This window comes from Lampetra planeri, chromosome 8 (genome assembly GCF_965212315.1).
Source record: "Lampetra planeri chromosome 8, kcLamPlan1.2.h2, whole genome shotgun sequence".
Lineage (NCBI taxonomy): Eukaryota > Metazoa > Chordata > Hyperoartia > Petromyzontiformes > Petromyzontidae > Lampetra > Lampetra planeri.
In genome coordinates this window covers 11,887,176-11,905,924 of record NC_136114.1, presented here as the reverse complement: position 1 = coordinate 11,905,924, position 18,749 = coordinate 11,887,176, and the positions used below count along the sequence as shown (strand labels likewise).

Sequence of the window (18,749 nt, the reverse complement as noted above, 5' to 3'; positions counted from 1 at the left end):
ACTTTCGCACACACCACACGCGCACACACACACCACACGCGCACACACACCACGCGCAAACACCTGCGGAGGATAACTGCTCTGGTCCACCGCAAGGTTCAGTTTGCAATTTGCGAGTTCACGTTTTAAGTCAATATTGTTTTTTTTCACGGAAGCTGGTTCGTAAGTAGGGGGTGTTCGTAAGAACGGGTGTTTGGAAATCGGGTGTTCAGAAGTCGAGGACCGCCTGTACTCCGTCGAAAGAGGCACGTTTCAATTTGGGTTGCTATACGATTAACATTCACGGTTGTACCGGTAAACCGGTAACCGTTGTCAGTATCACCTACCCGGTACGGAAAGTTCGGAATCGGTTGCCTATGGAAGTTCATTCACGATTACATCGATTGGCATTTACGAACGCACAAACGCCACAGCGGCCCAAGTCGGGCACGGCGTGGTTCACGTGACCTCTCGTCTCAGTTAAAAAGCTAAAGGTGCAGCCCTGCAATTGTTTGCTAGCTTGCTTACGCCACTGCTGGGGGTAGGGCACCACCAGAGGAGGGAGCTCTAGAGGGTGTTTGCTTTACTGGACCCATGCTGACCGGACAGACGACTTCGGAAAGGTATGGCACGTATCTTCTTGGTTCTTTCGGTAAAGTCACGTAGAAATAAAATAATAAAAATAAAACATAATAAAATAATTCTCACGACGTTTCGGCCACAACGCAAGCAGCCGTCCTCAGGTGGAGAGCAAGTCTGTCGAGTAGACAGAGTAGACAGAGTCTATGATGTTTAATTTTTATTATTTTATTATTTCCATTCTACGTGACTTTACCGAAAGAACCAAGAAGATGAATCCCTGCAGTCACGAAAGCTTTAAATCGAAGTATGGCACGTACTCACACTTTACCCCGGTGGTTCTGAACCCTTACCGCAGCCTTGCACTCCCTTGGTTCTCAATTGTTAAACATGTATGTTAATATATATATAGGGGCTTTATGTAACATCATAGTTGTTACTTACGTGCCCGTGCTTAATTTGTGTTTCGGTGATTTACCTTCTAAAAAAACCTGGCTACATCTCGCACCCCAGGTGAAAGAACCACTGCTTTATACCAACGCACAGGACCTGCCGGTCGACTAAATCGTGGTGTATTCATCCGTACTGTTCGGTGGCGTGGGGGAGGGGGTATATATGAAAGAACATTTTCTTGTTGTGGTTTTCACACCTGATGATGATTGCTCGTGTTGCAGTCGAAACGTCGTGAGAATTATTTTATTATGTTTTATTTTTATTATTTTATTATTTCCCTTCTCCGTGACTTTACCAAAAGAACCAAGAATATGAATCCCTGCAGTTACGAAAGCATTAAATCGAAATGAAGGAAATAATGCCCCGTTGGTTTAACTGCCACGCCAGGAGATGGAATCGAACCAGGAATAACCGACGTGCCCCAAACTTTTTTTTACTTTCAACTACCAGGGAAAAAGTGCGACTTATAATCCGCAGGACAACGGCTACTATTCGAGAGCACCTATTAAGACCGGCGCAGCACCACGCACTTGCCCCACCAGTCTGTGTAAGGCTAGAACAAGGGTTATATTTATCTGTGTTGGACGTGTGTGTGTGTTTAAGAGTCATCCACCAACCTCGCAATGTGTCGAGCTGGGTGCCTGGATGGTAACTCGACCGCCTCCTGAAGCTGCGACGAATGAAATTTGAGACGCTCATCTGAATTTGAAAGAGAAAACAATTTTTGTATGAACATGACATACTTCTAAACAAGTACTATAACACAAACGAAAAAAATGCAAAATAAGCAACAGCACAACAAAAATCTTGCAGGCGAAGTCGCTGATAATTAAATAAATAATGCCCTGCCCTTAGCCAATCGACTGCTGGATGGAAGAAGCCTCCCCGTGACTGAGCACATTGACCGCTGCTGAGCGTGTGACGAGTGCAACTCGGTCAATGGAGGTTTGCGCGTGTGATGCGGTGCTGCCATCCACCGGTTCAGATGTCGAGCGTCAGCTGTGTTCTGGATTCGAACCCAGATCGCCGGGGTTCATGAACACAGTGCACCACCGACCACTGGGCCCTCCCCAACCACCCATCCCCCTGTTCGCTGGGAATCCACACAAAACATGAATCCTGAATCCCAACTCGAACGGAATTAATGTGCCCCAGAGAGCAACAAAAGGACCCAGCGTATCGTTGTGAAGAGCACACAAAAGCCAGCTCGGCTGCATCTCCCACCCCCTGGCAACGGGCGGACAGAAGAGAAGAATGGAGGAGGCATAGAATTTGCCAACCGGACCTCTACATTGCACTCCACAGAGACAAAAATTCCCCCCACCCCCATCCCACCCGCGTGCAGCCTCCACGGCTTGTCGGGGCAAAGTGCTGTTAGCGAGCCCCGACGAAGGCTGGTACGGTCTACGGGCGAGCGGATGGTGTGCCCGGCCTTGTTTGTCTCTCCTCCCGTGCACGAGTTTAGTCATTCGAGGCCGAGTCTACCTACGGGAGGCCGAGTCTACCTACGGGAGGCACACGGTCGGTTCTGGTATCACTTACCCAGTGGTGTGAGCAGCTGTGGCCTGATATAAAGCTGGGGTCACGGTACGGTGCTCTGACCACTACGCCACCGCTCCCCCACCACTGTGCACACGCGGCATGTGTTTGCCTCGGTGAAAACTCGGGTCGCAAATCAGCCACGACCTTTCTTTCCACAGCAGGTGTTGATCCGATAATAAGGAATAATTTTATAAATAAGTGCACAAGTGTACAGTGGAACAGCCTTGATAAATGAGCTTGCATAAGCAGAACTGCGTTTTTTATCTGCGCACGAATACAATTATGGTTTGGTCTATTGGCCACCAAGACCAAAAAAAATGATAACATCGGTCAGACGAATCATAATATTATTGGTCTGCCAAATATTACAGGCCTATTATAATATTGGCCTGGAAAGCCAACAGGGTGATGGACTTAACACATTCAAATCGTTTACTTGGTTCAGTTATACTTTGTGCTGATTATAACGCGTTTTACCACAATGCTCCACAGCAACGCATAATGAGTTTGCTTTAATCATTTGAACCCCTCTCTCGATCCACGACTCAATGACGGAATCTCCAAGTCGTCGCATACTGTCATCGCCCGTGTACAACAACTGTATTGAAACACATAGCAAAAATATTGTTTTAACAGCCCACTACTTACGCATCTTAATCATAAAAAATAAATCACAGTATTCGCTCACCGTTTAAGAGACAGAGAGATCGACTCGGAGGCACTCGGAGAAACCACAGACGAGCATGAAGGCAGCAGCCGTGATTACTCCACTGCTGGATTAAGGCCTCCTCAAGCCCGAGCCGTTCATCATAAACTTTCCTCGAAGACACGCTCGTGGCCAGCAGACCTCGACATTTGTACAGTGTTTCCGAACATTGCCATACGCAGGAAGACCATTGATCAACACGACCACGGTGGTCGAGTTTATAGAGCCACCTGGCGGGCAGAGCGCAGTATTGCAGACATCGCCACTCTCCTGTTACATTTCAAATGTTTGGCGTTTTGACCGAGAAATTTCAAATGTTTTCAGACAATGATGATTATCTTTGACTGGAGGCGCTATCCAGTTATTCGCAATCGAATGCCAATTAATCAAAATGCAATAATATGATAATAACTTAAAAGACGAGGGGGTTCAGTTTTCTCTGAGCTCAGAGGGGTGGGACTGAATGAAGCTGGTAATGGCATCTCACCACATTCCCAATCCTCCACCGTTTGCTCTCCGGTGAATAGACGAATCTCATGAAATAAAAGTGTTAGATAATGGAAAACTGCACCGACACAAATCACGAAAGTCACCATGATCACCATTAGCACGACCTTATAACAGAAAAGATAAAGTAGGAACAGACAGGAAAATATACATACTCTTTGGTTGTTTCGGTAAAGTCACGTAGGTAAAAAATATAAAATAAATTAAAATGAAAAAAATAAATTAAATCACGACGTTTCGGAAGCAACACAAGCAACCGAAAAAAACAAAGAGTATGAATCCTTGCAGTCACGAAAACGTCAAATCTAGAAGGAAAATATACCACTGGTTATACTTTTTGGGCTACAGTTCTCCATCAGAGAGATCTCACGACACGGTGTGGTGCCTTGGAAACGACAGGACATTTCCAGAGTTGACTTCAAGAGGTGGCCAGGCAGCTGAGAGGTCAGAGTGCTGAGCTGGCACGACTCAGACCCTGTAATTAAACTGGGTTCTCAAGTTTAATGAGTTGAGGGTCGCAGGCTGGTCACTCATGACTGCAAAAAAGCCATACAATGTTATTTTGCTCTGCACTTAATTTCGCCAAATTCCAAGCATAAATAATTTGTCTCATGCCATGGCACGGAGAGCACAATCGGGGATAAAATAAATAAATATAATTGTACACGCGTCATTACGTCTTTGCTTGGAGTCAGTTGATACCCTGGATACCTTTGTAAAATAAGATGTTCCACCTCAATGAATGATCCCAATGGGAAAAAGCCATTCTGATATACACAAATTTATTTTACCAGTGTTTTTTGAACACATCCCTTTCGTAAATCAAGGGATGCTTGTATTGGTTAATAATTCACCCACCTTTACTGCCGGTGTGGAACTTTATCACGTGTGGGCTATAGTGCTTCCATGACGAATGACTGCCTTAACAATACTTTACTATCAATGGGATCCTGTATGGGTTTAAAGAAAGTTTTTTTTTATCTCACCTAGAATAAGAATTCAAAGCCATTTGTCACTCCACTGCTTTCATTAAGGAATTATATGGGGCCCCCTGTTAGATTCCCCCCCCCCCACCTCTTCATGGGCAGCAGTCTTGTGCAGTGGTAACACTCGTGCCTCGCTGCCATAAGGGCCTGGGTTCGATTCCCGACTCGGGTGCCCTTCTGCGTTGAGTTATGTTTCTCTCCACTTGTTCCCTCTCACTTCTCCGGTTTCTTCCCATAGCTACAACAACAACAAAAAATTTACCCGTAAAAACTAAATTTTTCACTATAAATCCTTTTTATGCGTGGCGGCTAGAGTCCTCTCGTCCTCTGGCTTGAGATGGCTGCCACCTATGGGTCAGATGAATGCCTGCCACCATTAAGCAATTGGTAATTAAATATAATTATTTTTTTCCTAAAAAGTGTAAAATTTTGGAAAAAATTTTCACGAAAATAAATTGTCACGCACAACGAGTCTGTGTGCAAAATGTCAGCTCGATTGGATCACGGGAAGTGGGTTAAAAAACGACCGAAAGATTTGCACGGTCGTAAGCGCGCAAGCAAGCAAGCGAACTTAATATAAAGGATTTAAAAATCACGCAACGCGATTGTGATTGGTCAAACATCCCAACGCTGAAAGATGACACCGACTCACGTGCGATTACGCATCGCCTCCTGCTGCGAAAACATGGCAAGGCCCTCACGAAAAAGTGACTCGAGACTCAAGATTTCCTGGGTAAGCGGAATAACATCAAGAATTAAATCGATGCCTGCGCCCCCTCCAGCACGTGGGCAGCGGTGAATTTGTACTGCCTGCACGCCCGATAGCTGCTGTAATGCCATAAGCTTCGAGTTGTAGTTGAATGGCCAACAGATTCTATTAATACCTAACCCAGCCTCGTCTTAATGTTTTGAAAGGCCGCACTGTAAAGTACTCTAAGTGTCGCGACAATGACCTCATAAAACTGACATTCTGACACCCAAGCCGTATGGATTATTCCAAAAGTAGTTGTAAGATAAATGCCTCAGGTTAATTGCCAGATATAGCAATCGAGTTATGAGTATCAGGTTCCTGTTTCTTTTTGTAGAAATGGCTTTACCTTGCTTGGCACAGATGAGTCATCCTACTCATTTAACCCGTGATGAACACTTGTACCGACATGCGTATGTATAGCCCTCTTGTCAATCCACTGCTGGATTAGGGCCTCCCCCACGCCGTGTGTGTGGGGGGGGGGTTGGGGGGTTCGTGGGGGTTATGACGATAATGGTGCTGATCGCTGAAGGCGAGGGGAGCGTAGAAGGGCAGTACAACTGGATTTTGCTGCGCCCACAGAGTAACCCCGAATGAATGAAATTCTTCACACGCGAATGAGTGCCACGAAAAGTCGTCCATCCACGCAGTGCGACCGCCAACATCACAGCGTGGACGTTGCCTTGCCTTCGGGGGCTTTGCGAATTTTTCCTAAATAAATATTTACATTAACAAACAAAAAAGGTGCGTATACGGTATTTAAAATGCGCCGATATTGATCTAAAACGTCCGTCAGTAACACTGCCCCCCCCCCTCCCTAATAGGTCAAACAGTATAGTATTCTAGGCGACGTTAAAGGCGATGACCTTTTTCATAGCAGAGAGAAAGAACATTTACCCCAGTATGAAAACTACATTTATAGGTTTTACCCTTTATGGCAATAAAACAGTTGTGTTAGGCTGTTCAAACACCAAATAGAAACCCTTTGCAGTTACTGCATTAACCACACAGTACTTGTGGTGAACATGCAAACAAAACGTGCTCTGATAATTAATATTTGGCATTGTCATTGAAACTGATCGGCCCATCTGCAATGGCCTCGTCTCACCAGTGCCAGACCAGACAACGTTAAAAGGCGACCAGTACAAAGGCAATGCAATATCAGAGCATGTTTGTTTTACATGTTCACCACAAGTGTGGTTGATGCAGACTTCATTCCTTGCAAAATTTATCTATTTGGTGTTTCAACATCTTAACACAAATTGTTTTATTGCCAGATGGGGTAAAACTTATTATTATTTTGTGTACTATGATACTGGAAAAAATGTCCCCCCCCCCCTACAACAGTGTTCCACGCATTCAGCGGAGCACTTTTGCGGTATCGTGACTTTTAGACACGACCAAACATTGTTTTATAGTTTCTCACTGTACACTATTCCAAACCAGTCAAACCAGAACACGAGCCAACCCGTGGAGAACCCGTCAACGCCTTCACGGCTGAGTGAAGAACAGTGCCCTTGTGCCGGCCAGAAATTTGAAACACCTCTCAAAAAGTCAGAGGGCACCATCGGAAGAAGATAGCAACGCGCGATTGCGTTCACCGCACGGAGATCCTACGATCGCCACTCTCGCTCTCTCGCTTTGCTGCACCGCAAACCAGATCCAGCAGTTCCACCGCGGCATTATTTTTTCGACCGCTTGTGTTGCGATCGAAACGTCGTGATGTGTTATTTTTTTATTTTAGGTTTTAATTTTCTAGCCACGTGACTTTACCGAAAGAACCAAAGATTACAGATGCGCAACGTCGGGCCCTTATCGAATCGTTGCAATATCATCATCGGCAATGACTGCGATTCATAAATCACAAACCCTTTTGTAAAATCCACTGCTGGATGGATGACGGTCTCTTCCCCTCCACCCCACTACTGCGTCAAGGGTGGTTGATTCACAACAGTTCATCACGCTGGCGAAGTTAGGGTAGAAGGTGGCGGCGGGTAGCAATGATTCTGGAGGACAGGAGGACGGCAATAGCTGTGGATTTTGCTGTGCTGCCCTCTGATGGCAGCGTAGTGGGACAAGCAAGGAGCGAGCCGCAATCTTGTGGGGGTCGCTTCCATCCGAGAACTTATCCAGACGACTCGAGACTCAACTCCGCTTATAGCTTCCGATGAGTACCGGAGAAGAGATCGGCCGCGATCTGGATTGTTACCCGTGACCCCGAGGAGCGTAAAGAGAGATGGCGCAGAGCAGGGCAGCGTGGAGAAGGTTGACAAGGGCAGGGGACCCCACGCGAGTGGGAAAGACGCGTGTGAGAAGAAGACGGAGACACGTGTGAGAAGATGGAGACACGTGACAAGAAGAAGGTGGAGACACGTGACAGAAGAAGACGGAGAGAGACACGTGTGAGAAGGAGACTGAGACACGTGATCGGGAGGGAATCTTAATCAACTCTGGATCGTCGCGTTCATAGCGCAGTGATCTCATCACCGCGCCGTCACGAAGTAACTTTGTACATTTAAAAAAATAATTAATCGAATGTGGATTATATGCCTACAGTACTGTATTAAGCTGGGTGATCGGATTTAACTTTCCGTACGTAGCAAACGCAAGCAACATGAACGCATAATTACATCTGACCGACAACACGTGTTTAGTCTGTGTGTGTGTGCTCAGCTTTGTCGTTCTTCCCCATGCACCTCCGATCAGCTACGGTTGGCTACGTACGGCGCGAAAGAAGTCCAACATACACGCGGCATACAACGCCGCTCACAACACGGCTTAGCCGGCTCGAGACGAACGACGGAGCGTGACAGCGGCCACGGGGGAGTGGACGCAGACCACCGCGGGGAGATGGAGCGATGACATTTCAATCGGCTCGCGTGGTGGCTACCACTCGGTGGTGGCTCGTTCCTTCGCGGGACCGCGAGAAATGACCGATGATGATGACTACGCTGAGCTGCTGCTGCTGATGATGATGATGACTACGCTGAGCTGTAGTGCTGCTGCTGATGATGATGACAACGCTGAGCTGCCGCTGCTGATGATGATGACAACGCTGAGCTGCTGATGATGATGATGATGACTACGCTGAGCTGCAGTGCAGCTGATGATGATGCTGATGACTACGCTGAGCTGCAGTGCAGCTGATGATGATGATGCTGATGACTGCGCTGAGCTGCAATGTTGCTGATGATGATGATGACTACGCTGAGCTGCAATGTTGCTGCTGATGATGATGACTACGCTGAGCTGCAATGTTACTGCTGATGATGATGCTGATGATGATGACAACGCTGAGCTGCAGTGCTGCTGATGATGATGACTACGCTGAGCTGCAATGTTGCTGCTGATGATGATGCTGATGATGACAACGCTGAGCTTCAGTGTTGCTGATGATGACAACGCTGAGCTGCAATGTTGCTGCTGCTGATGATGCTGCTGATGATGATGATAACGCTGAGCTGCTGATGATGATGATAACGCTGAACTGCAATGTTGATGTTGCTGCTGCTGATGACAACGCTGAACTCGAGTGCTCCGGCATAGCGCGGCACTAACACGAACCACATTCCCATGAATTCATTCACTCTCCGTTCACAACCGCTGCCCTCGTGTCTCTCTCCGTCTCACCTTGACTGCAGTCGAACAGCGGGGAGCCGGGCTCTCTCTTCACGCCCCCTCCCTCTCTCTCTCTCACTCGCCAACAGAGAAGAGTTCCCTTCGCGTTCCGAACACCACGTTGTTGTTTGGGTCGCACGCTTGCACGCAACAACAAAACAAAGGTGTGCCCGCGCGCGGGCGTTCTACTAAAACAAACAAACACGAGATGATAATTCTACCTTACGCCGTGCGACTCCACAGAGGTCGGGGCATAAGGGCACCATTAGCAACAAACTCTCCGTGCGCACCCCCAAACGAAGAGGCGGCAGCGACGATTCACAGGAAACCTCAAAACTTAAACAAAACTTCGTCGTCGTCGTTAATAAAAATAACGACGAGGAGAAAGAAGCGAGAGCCTCTGGACTTGTAGCCGGCAGCGGCGACGATGCCACGAATTACCAAACGCTCTGTGCGGAGCTAATCAGCCTCGCCTCGTGGTGGTGGTGGGAGAGAGGGAGGGAGGGAGGCTCACGGCAGATGTCGCGTTACGATGCCACCTTGCACGCCTCTTACCTCCCTTCCGCGTTTCGCTTTAGACGAGGCGCCCTGCGTGAATGTTGAACTTCTTTGGCGCCGTACGTGGCCATCCGTGCCGGTCCGAGGTGGGATTTAACGCATTGCAGCGTTCGCATATTGTAGACTGGTACACCTGGTATTGTCTCTCTCTCTCTCTCTCTGAGGGGCCGTCCATAAATGACGTCACGCGATTTTGGACGATTTTTTACCCCCCACCCCCACAAATATGACGTCACAAAGTTCTGCCTCCCCCCCCCCCAAAAAACATATTTCTATTTTGAAAATAAAACATGCTTCAAATCGCTTTAAACTATTGTCATCGTAGCGCGTATTTAATGTGGCGCTGCACTCTGATGTTGTGGGAGTGTTGTTATAACAATTAGTGTTGTTATAACAATTCTAAACTTATTTAAAGTTGCGCATTTTGATGTGACGTCACATTTCTGAACCCCCCCCCCCCTTCGTCACAAATGTCTGAACCCCCCCCCCTAGGTGCGTGACGTCATTTATGGACGGCCCCTGTGAGCCAGGCCCTTTCTCAAAGACGTTGGCAGTCACGGCCAATCTTCCATTCACTTCTGTTCGTGATATTCAACAACTTTGCGTTAAGATACTGAACTCCCAGTTTCATCCAGTTGTTCAAATTGCATATGTACTTAAATTTCAACGTCTTCCTCGGATTGTTGTACTGTGTACCTATATTGCTCCCAGTCAAAACTCATTCATAGGGGCCGTTCATAAATGACGTCACGCGATGTTTTACCCCCCCCCCCTCGCCACACGGCGTCACAAAAAGTCAGACCCCCCTCAAATATGACGTCACAAAGCTCTGCCCCCCTCCCCCCCCCTCTAAAACCATATTTCCATTTTGAAAATTAAACATGCTTCAAATCGCTTTAAACTATTGTCATTGTAGTGCGTATTTAATGTGGCGCTGCACTCTGATGTTGTAGGAGAAAACATTTATTAAAAAGTCTATTTAATTAAGTAGAGCGTGTTGTCTATATTTATTTAAAGTTGCACATTTTTATGTGACGTCACCTTTCTCACCCCCTCCCCATCGTCACACATCGTCACAAATTTCTGAACCCCCCCTAGGTGCGTGACGTCATTTATGGACGGCTCTATATGCAGTTTTGTTTTCTCATTACGTGTCCAAGAAATACAACTTGACTTTCTCTCATTATTATTATTATTATCAATGTTATTATTGTAATTAAGAAATAGGTTTTTACCCTTTTATCTGGTACAAAAACTGACACCTTTATACAAGGGATCATGTTTGCAATAACCACAACACAAGCAGTCAAAATGCAAACAAAAAGAAACAACTCTGATGATGATAATGATATGTACTGTCCTTGAAGTTGATTGGTCCACACCCGAGACAGCTTTTCTTAGAGCTTAGTCTCCATTGGTGTTGGACCAGATGACGCCAAAAGGCGTACAACTCAAAAACAGCGCACTATCAGAGTATTGAGAGCTCGGGGTAAGCATTTACACTATGAGACCTCCTTTACCAGTGGCAAAATATAGTAGTAGGTTATTATTGGTTACCCTTCTTGCTGCTATCCGTTATAGACATTTGTTCGTGGTTTGTGTCCAATGCATTTTTGACATCCGACTTAAAAACAACATTTCTCGTGCTTGTTTGTTGTGCCGGTAGGGTCTTTGTTTGTAACTGCTCAGCTTTCACAACTTCTATAGTGCTGCGTGTTGCTGGCCGCTTGGATCTTTGGGCCTGTGCTCGACAACCGTGATCAAAACAAACGGGATATCTACAGTATACACAAATCACTTACCATGTCCCATATATCTACACAAATATAATAACGTCGTGTGTAATCTGGGCGCCACGGTGGCTAGGAGATGTTAATTACCAAGCCTGGTATACAAGGAGGTCGTGAGTTCGATCCCGACCCTGACGCCTGCTGTATATTTGGAGTTTGCGTGTCTCCTGCCGTGGTCGCGTGGATTTTTCTCAGGGTCCTCCGGTTTTCCCCTCCACATTTAAAATCAACGCCACGCATTTAGAGTATTTGTCTGCTATAAGTTTCCACACGATAAGCCACTCCGTTGAGCTATCATTTGTGGCCAGGTCGCTTCTGAAAAAATGTATCTCGAAAGCTCAGTGGGCCTTACCTGGTAAAATATACAAAAAATGGTTACAGTTTTGATAGTTTATAGTTTAATCTGTCGTCGGCCTATCGGCCTACCAGACTTCATGACGTTGACCAGCAACATAAATGTGTTTTCATATAAAGCAAAGGTTTGATCGGATTTGCCCTCCGAGGGATAACTCATTTGGCAGTCAGGAGGGGGAGCTGAACAAATACTGTGCTGCTGGCTTAATTATTGACTGTGATTGGTACGCGTATGTCCCTCTAAACCCAGGGTTAAGAGGCCTGCGGTGAGCGCCTTCATTTCACACTGCCAGCGGCCACGTCCCAAAGACTACAGACTTCGAAACGGCCCGCAGACGACAATTATTCCCACACTGTCGGCATCTCAGCCGCTCTGATCGAGTACTCGAGTGGTGGTGACTGTCGACCTGGAAACAACCGCCGTGTTTCAAATGTTAGCGTGCGAGGTGTTGTGTGTATGTACGGTTGCCTGGAAGTGTATTTGAAAGTGATACTGGGCCCTCAGTAAGGTCAAAGGTGTTGAAGATATTGGACATGTGTGTACACATTTATTGTGTGTCCTTTGAAGCTCAGGATAAGGTTTCCGACCTGACCCACCACCATGCACCCTCAGCGAAAAATGAAAAGCACAGTTTTGTATTAACCATGTTGCCTCACTATAAATACCGTGTTATGTGAGGGTGTTTCTTTATAATGATCAGGCGACAGCTTTTTGAACACGCCTGACGCTGTGTTTTAGCTGCCTTATTACAAGTGTCCCATCACTTAACCGTAATAATAACAATTGCCCTGATTTTTACTCAGGGAAGCTAGTTTGCAAGAGGGTCCTGCCTTTTTACGTTGGTGAAGTGTGACCTATTCATTTGGCGAGTGTTCGGCACCGTGGCTTAATGTGCGAGAAAAAAAAAAACGGATAACCAGGGATAGAAGGAACGCATACGCGGGATTTTTGGTGGGACGGGTTAATGGGATTCAAAACACCCATTGCGGTACTTTTCATCTCCAGATTTTGTCGCAGCCTGGCACCTCCATGGAGGCAGCCTTCCATCCGCGCAATCACCAGGCGCATGCCTGCTTAGGCTTCCGAGATTCGACGAGGGGTGATTTGCTCTTTGGTTTCTGAACTATGGCGATCAGCATTTCAAATGAAAACGCATCGGGTACTCATGAATACGATGCTATGTACAGCCCTTTGGGGCCGTCCATAAATGACGTCACGCGATTTTGGACGATTTTTGACCCCTCCGCTCGTCACACGGCGTCACAAAAAGTCAGACCCCCCCCTCAAATATGACGTTACAAAGCTCTGCCCCCCCCCCCCCCCAAAAAAAAATATAAAACATGCTTCAATTCGCTTTAAACTATTGTCATTGTCGTGCATATTTAATGTGGCGCTGCACTCTCATGTTTTAGGAGAAAACATTTATAAAAAAAGTATATTTAATTAAGTAGAACGTGTTGTCTATATTTATTTAAAGTTGCCGCCTTTTGATGTGACGTCACATTTCTGAACCCCCCCCCCTCGTCACACATCGTTACAAATGTCTGAGCCCCCCCCCCCTAGATGCGTGACGTCATTTATGGACGGCCCCTTTGTCAATCCACTACCGGATGAATGCCTCCCCTACGCGGTGTTGTCGGTTGTGGCGGTTGTTTGACCATACTTCACCGCGTTGTGGTCAGTGCGGGTTGGTGAAGGGAGGTGGGTGGGGGGAGCCTCGCCATTGATGCTAGTTAGCCGTGACCGCGAATCGAATTCAGATGGCCGGGTGCACATTGCGGTGCGCTAGCCACTGCGCCAACCCCTCCCACGATGAGCTATAGTCGAGTGCTGAACGACTAATCGATCTCAAATCGAAATTTGGTGTCTTGGCCTACTTTTCCACGCTGGTCAAACCGCTTGGATGATGAGGTGAGAGTAGCCACACTTTAACCCAACCACACGTCACCTGACGATCAACTAACCGTGGTTGTGTGCTGCTGGGAGGATTTAAGCAACTTGCCCCATTGTCTCAACTGTCGGTGTATTAATACACAATATTGATACAATAGTAATATATTACAGCACTGTAGTTACAATGAATTCCCAGTCTGCAAATATGTATCTATATGATGCGGTTCAGCACATTTTTGTCCAGAATTCTTGTAAATACCTGGAGTTGGTGTCTGGTTTTTTTAAATTGTTCTGAGCCCTGCAGTGCAAATTCCTACGGAGAGTCAACAAAATAAGCGCGTTTGCAATTCCATAACTGTGGCACGTGGTTTCCATAGCATTGTGTTTGACGAAGAGCACCATCGGTCTGGGCCAGTGGTTCTTAACCTCGGGTGCATGGACCCCCTTGGGATGCGAGATGCCCTTTATGGGGGTGCAAAACATGGCCAGATTTTTTTAGAAGGTAAATCATCGAAAACACAAAAAACGGGCACGTAAGTACAACTACTTGGTTTCATCAAACCTATGTGTTTATTAACATATTTTTTACGATTAAGATCCAAAGGGATGCAGGCTGCAGTAAATGTTAAGAACCACTGGTCTAGGGTGTTGTTTGACCCTACACCAAGCTTGTCAATGTGTTGTTGGTTCTTTCGGTAAAGTCACGTAGAAGGGAAATAATAAAATAATAAAAAATAAAACATAATAAAATAATTCTCACGACGTTTCGGCCACAAACGTCGTGAGAATTATTTTATTATGTTTTATTTTTTATTATTTTATTATTTCCCTTCTACGTGACTTTACCGAAATAACCAAGAAGATGAATCCCTGCAGTCACGAAAGTTTTAAATCGAGATCTTGTCAATGTGGTTCGGTAAAGGAGAGGATTTGGGGGAGGGGAGTGGGGCATAACCGGTTCCGTCAATAAATGACTCGCCACTAACGTGACCCCTGCTCAGGAATCAATTTAAACCGGGTTCACAGTGCAGAGCGCTAACCACTGCGCCACTGCTCCACCACAACAAAATGGAATCTCACGCCGTTAATATGAAAAAACACATTCGTCGAGAACATTGGCCTATATGCGAAATATTAATACACGACGTTTCGAGCAATAGCTCTTCATCGCAGAGCGATAACGAGGCTAGAGCAATTGAGCGAACAATAGTTGGTGAAAAATAAGGCAAATGAACTGAATTAATGTCATGTCACACACAGAGGCAGACACAATTGTAATTCGCCATGCCAGGGACTGACACGTTCTTGGCTCTGTGTAGAATTGTAACCATTCAAGTGTCACCTGTTCGACGCAGGGGCAGTTACCGAAGGTGAAAGTGCAGCCCACGGGCTTTTAACCGTCGATAGTGATAACCCATCTCCCCCCCCCCCGCCCAAACATTCTTTGGGCTTGACCACGTGGCAGCTGCATCTTACATTCCCCCCGATCCTTGTATAATTCTAAAGCCTGCCGTTACAATAAACGTCAATTGGTGTTGTAGATATAACATGAAGCATGCGTGATGACGCTGCCGCAGCACGGGGCCGAGGTGAGAATACTCACTCGATTTACAACGTGCAACCAACGTTATAAAGTGGTGCAAAGTCTAAACAATAGAAACAACGGTGCCGTAAAAGCTGCAAGTTGTTTGTTCACTCGACTATACACGTACGGAATGTGCACACAGGGTGTGAGCTTGATAAAGCCGAGTTATTACCACGCACAAAAAACTGTCCAATGTGCGAATGTGGTCATCCAGAACAGACCGTAAAACAAGGAACGATGCAATGCCCGATCCACAAATACGAAGGAGACATCGAAGCGACGATACACTCCGTTGCTCCTGACGCGGTTATCCATCTTGACCACCTGGATGGTTTGCGTCGCCATCAGCCGGACGAAAGATTGACAACACGTGTGTGGCTGCGATGGGTGGTTGTCAGCACGCTGGATACCCGAGTTCAATTTCGGTGGTGATATCTGAACGCGTCTGGTTCACCGTCCCGCACTGACCAGCGTGAAGATATCAAACTTAGCATCTCATTCAATGAACATTTGAAGGGAGTGATATAAGAAATTGCATCTTTAGTATTTCGATTTAAAGCTTTCGTGACTGCAGAGATTCATCTTCTTAGTTCTTTCGGTAAAGTCACGTAGAAGGGAAATAATATAATAATAAAAACGCAAGCAGCCTGGTCTTCACCTGAGGACGGCTGCTTGCGTTGTGGCCGAAACGTCGTGAGAATTATTTAATTATGTTTTATTTTTATTATTTTATTATTTCCATTCTACGTTACTTTACCGAAAGAACCAAGAAGATGCATCTTTAGTAGTCAAACCGTGTTGTTATATTCGTTTAGCAGGCCTGACTGCTGATCAGGCCCACAATGTGGAAACCGGTACAGAATTTGCTTGGACAAAAGCTGCCTGGTCATGTAGGTCCCAAAGTCTAATGGGGGCAAAGTAGCAATCCTTACCTGCAACTACAGACGAATTAATTGATGTAACGTCCTGCATAGCTATCGAGTCGAGATGCATAGCGAACTGCATCTTCGTGATTCAATACATTGTAAAGAAGTTAGGGTCGCGATTTGATTCAAGAATATTTTTTTGTTAGTGGCTGGAGCGAGGTGACGCAAAATGCAAAAGTACATTTCAGTACCCGTGTACTGACAGGGTGCCACCTGATGGCCTGGAAGGGTAATCACGGGTATGGGCAAGGTTATGTAGCAACTAATCAGAAGGGGGCGTATCTGGGTTAAAGGTAAAAGGTGGGGTTAGTCGGGAAGCTCTGGGAACCTGCTCGAATTATAGATTTGAAGCTTTCGTGACTGCAAGGATTCATATTCTTATGTTTTTTTCGGTAAAGTCACGTAGGTAATTTTTTTTTTTAATTAATAAAAGTAAAATAAAAATAAAATAAAAATCACGACGTTTCGGAGGCAACACAAGCTTCCGTCTTCAGGTGGAACAGTCACAGCACGATAGCTGTAACATATATTTTTTTTTTACGTAACTTTACCGAAAAAACCTAAGAATATGAACCTGATCGAAGGTTCTTGTAGGGGGCGTGGCCAGAGGCGGGGCCTGGCCACGCCGAGGTATATAAGGGGGATGGACCCGAGGGTTGTTGCAGGGTCGGCCGCATGGAAGATCCTCCGCACGGCTCCCATCGCCGTCATCGTCACACTAGCCAGTCAGCTGTGTGGTTGGATGGAGGCGATGGGACTATGTCGAGAGGTCGGCTGTGCGTAGCTAAAGTAGAGACTATATATATTACCCAGTGTTGTACCCAGTGTTGTACCCAGTGAGAGGAGACGTGTGTGTGTGTATATATATAGGCCTGTGTTGTGCTCAGTGTGAGAAACACATTCCTGCGGAGGGAGCTGGTAGGAACGTTGGGTTGCTCGGTCAATGGCCAGGGTCAACGGCGGCGTGGTGTATTCCCCAAATATGGCCAACTGTGAGGGCGGGCACAAGCCGGCGTGAGTAGGTTAAACGTTGAGTTTTATAAGGGCACCACGGGGTGACCAGCACCTCCCCACCCACCTCCCACCCCCCACCCAGCCCCACCCTCCCCTCCCCACCCCACCTAGCCCCTCCCCACCCTTCCCTCTCCACTCAGCCCCACCCCTCCCATTTTTTGATGCACGACGGACGGACACAATAATCCCCTGTGGGCTGGTGTAACCAGGAGGTTCCTACCAGTATAAGACACGACGTGTCTCAGAAGTCGCTCATTACACCTGCACTCTCGATTCGATGCGTCATTTAATTAAGAATCAACGTTAACCAATTACATATTTACACTCCCCAACATGCAGGTTACAATTTACTGCCCTGATATTTTGTGAATCCACGGCTGGATGCGAGGGCATCCCAACCTCGCGGGGCTTGGGTTTTAATTTGGCCAAACGTCACGCTGGCCAGTGCGATTTAGCCAAAATTAGTACGAACGAGGACTCGTGGAAGTAGTGTACAATGTATTATTAGCACTATAGCCCCTCTGCTGCCAATGCAAACCCTGCAGCCGCTAACCCAACACACTGCTATACCGTGTTCACCCAATCCGAGCAATCTTCCAGGCTTAACCCTCCTTACCTTGCGAGCTCCGACGGGGCGAATTCCAGGTTCATTTGGTCACAGGCTGCGTGTGGCAATCGTTACCATCTCGCCGTATTCAGGCTACAAGGCACAGCAAAGCCACAGCGCTTCACGTCGCCTCGTGCAGTGGACACTGTCGCATATCCTGCGCGCTCTCTCTCTCTCTCGGGACTCGCTGCTAGGCACGGGATCTGAGATGAGATGATCTCTGTCGTAGAGTGAATTGTTTGCGCCGCAGTGTGTCACGTTGAGCGGAGTCGGCTTGGGCTGGATGCGTGGTGGTTGGAGAATCGCGCGGGTGATGAGGGTGTGTCGAGGCAGGCTGTGGTTGCCAAATTCAGGAGATATTTTTGGTCGGGCAGAAGTTGAAAAAAAAAACCCAACCCCAAATAAGGCACACTTGCATTTCACCTTTCGCCTTTCTCCCCAACGACTGTCTTCCACGACTGCTCTTCTTTCACGTGGTGCCGAGTTGTGAAACAACTTTCACATGTTCAGACCACGATTGGCGACGGATCCAGTGTAAAAAAGGGGGGTGGCGGCTGTTGGAGTCGCCTGGTGGAATATGAAACGCTGCCCGGCGACTGATAAAACGCGGGCAGCGGCATTAACCACGTGGTCCACGGTTTGAGGTCGTGGGTTATACAATTATCCTTCTTAATAAGTACACACTGTGCAGGATGGTCCAGATGTCTTGCGACCCCCGTTTAGTACTGTAAAACGTCATATTTTAAGGCGTATTAATGACAGAAATGAACACTCATACGAAAAAAATTAGGGGTCAATGGGGGGTCACAAGCCATCTGAACCACCACCCTGTACACGACACACACCCTTGCGTCGCCTGCCTAGAGCAGGGCGTGGTGGTTACTGTGCTGTTACTGTCGCCCG

The 18,749-nt window shown here is 46.9% G+C and overlaps 1 protein-coding gene across 3 annotated transcripts in view; it reads right to left on the bottom strand.

The window, feature by feature from the left end:
• The window catches only part of LOC144720345 (DENN domain-containing protein 2B-like), a 44,325-nt gene extending 26,208 nt beyond the window's left edge, over positions 1 to 18,117 (bottom strand). Inside the window, exons 1-3 of one of the 3 annotated variants that reach the window (XM_078597038.1) lie at positions 9,674 to 9,843; positions 9,131 to 9,258; positions 1,629 to 1,710 (exon numbers count right to left, since the gene is read on the bottom strand). In XM_078597038.1, the coding sequence (XP_078453164.1) occupies positions 1,629 to 1,710 (82 nt within the window). In that variant the 5' untranslated portion in view covers positions 9,131 to 9,258; positions 9,674 to 9,843. Of the gene's footprint in view, positions 1 to 1,628; positions 1,711 to 9,130; positions 9,259 to 9,673; positions 9,844 to 17,855 lie in introns of those variants that run through there. The other 2 variants (XM_078597041.1, XM_078597040.1) reach the window with 2 other exon arrangements.
• Between the last annotated feature and the right edge of the window lie 632 nt (positions 18,118 to 18,749).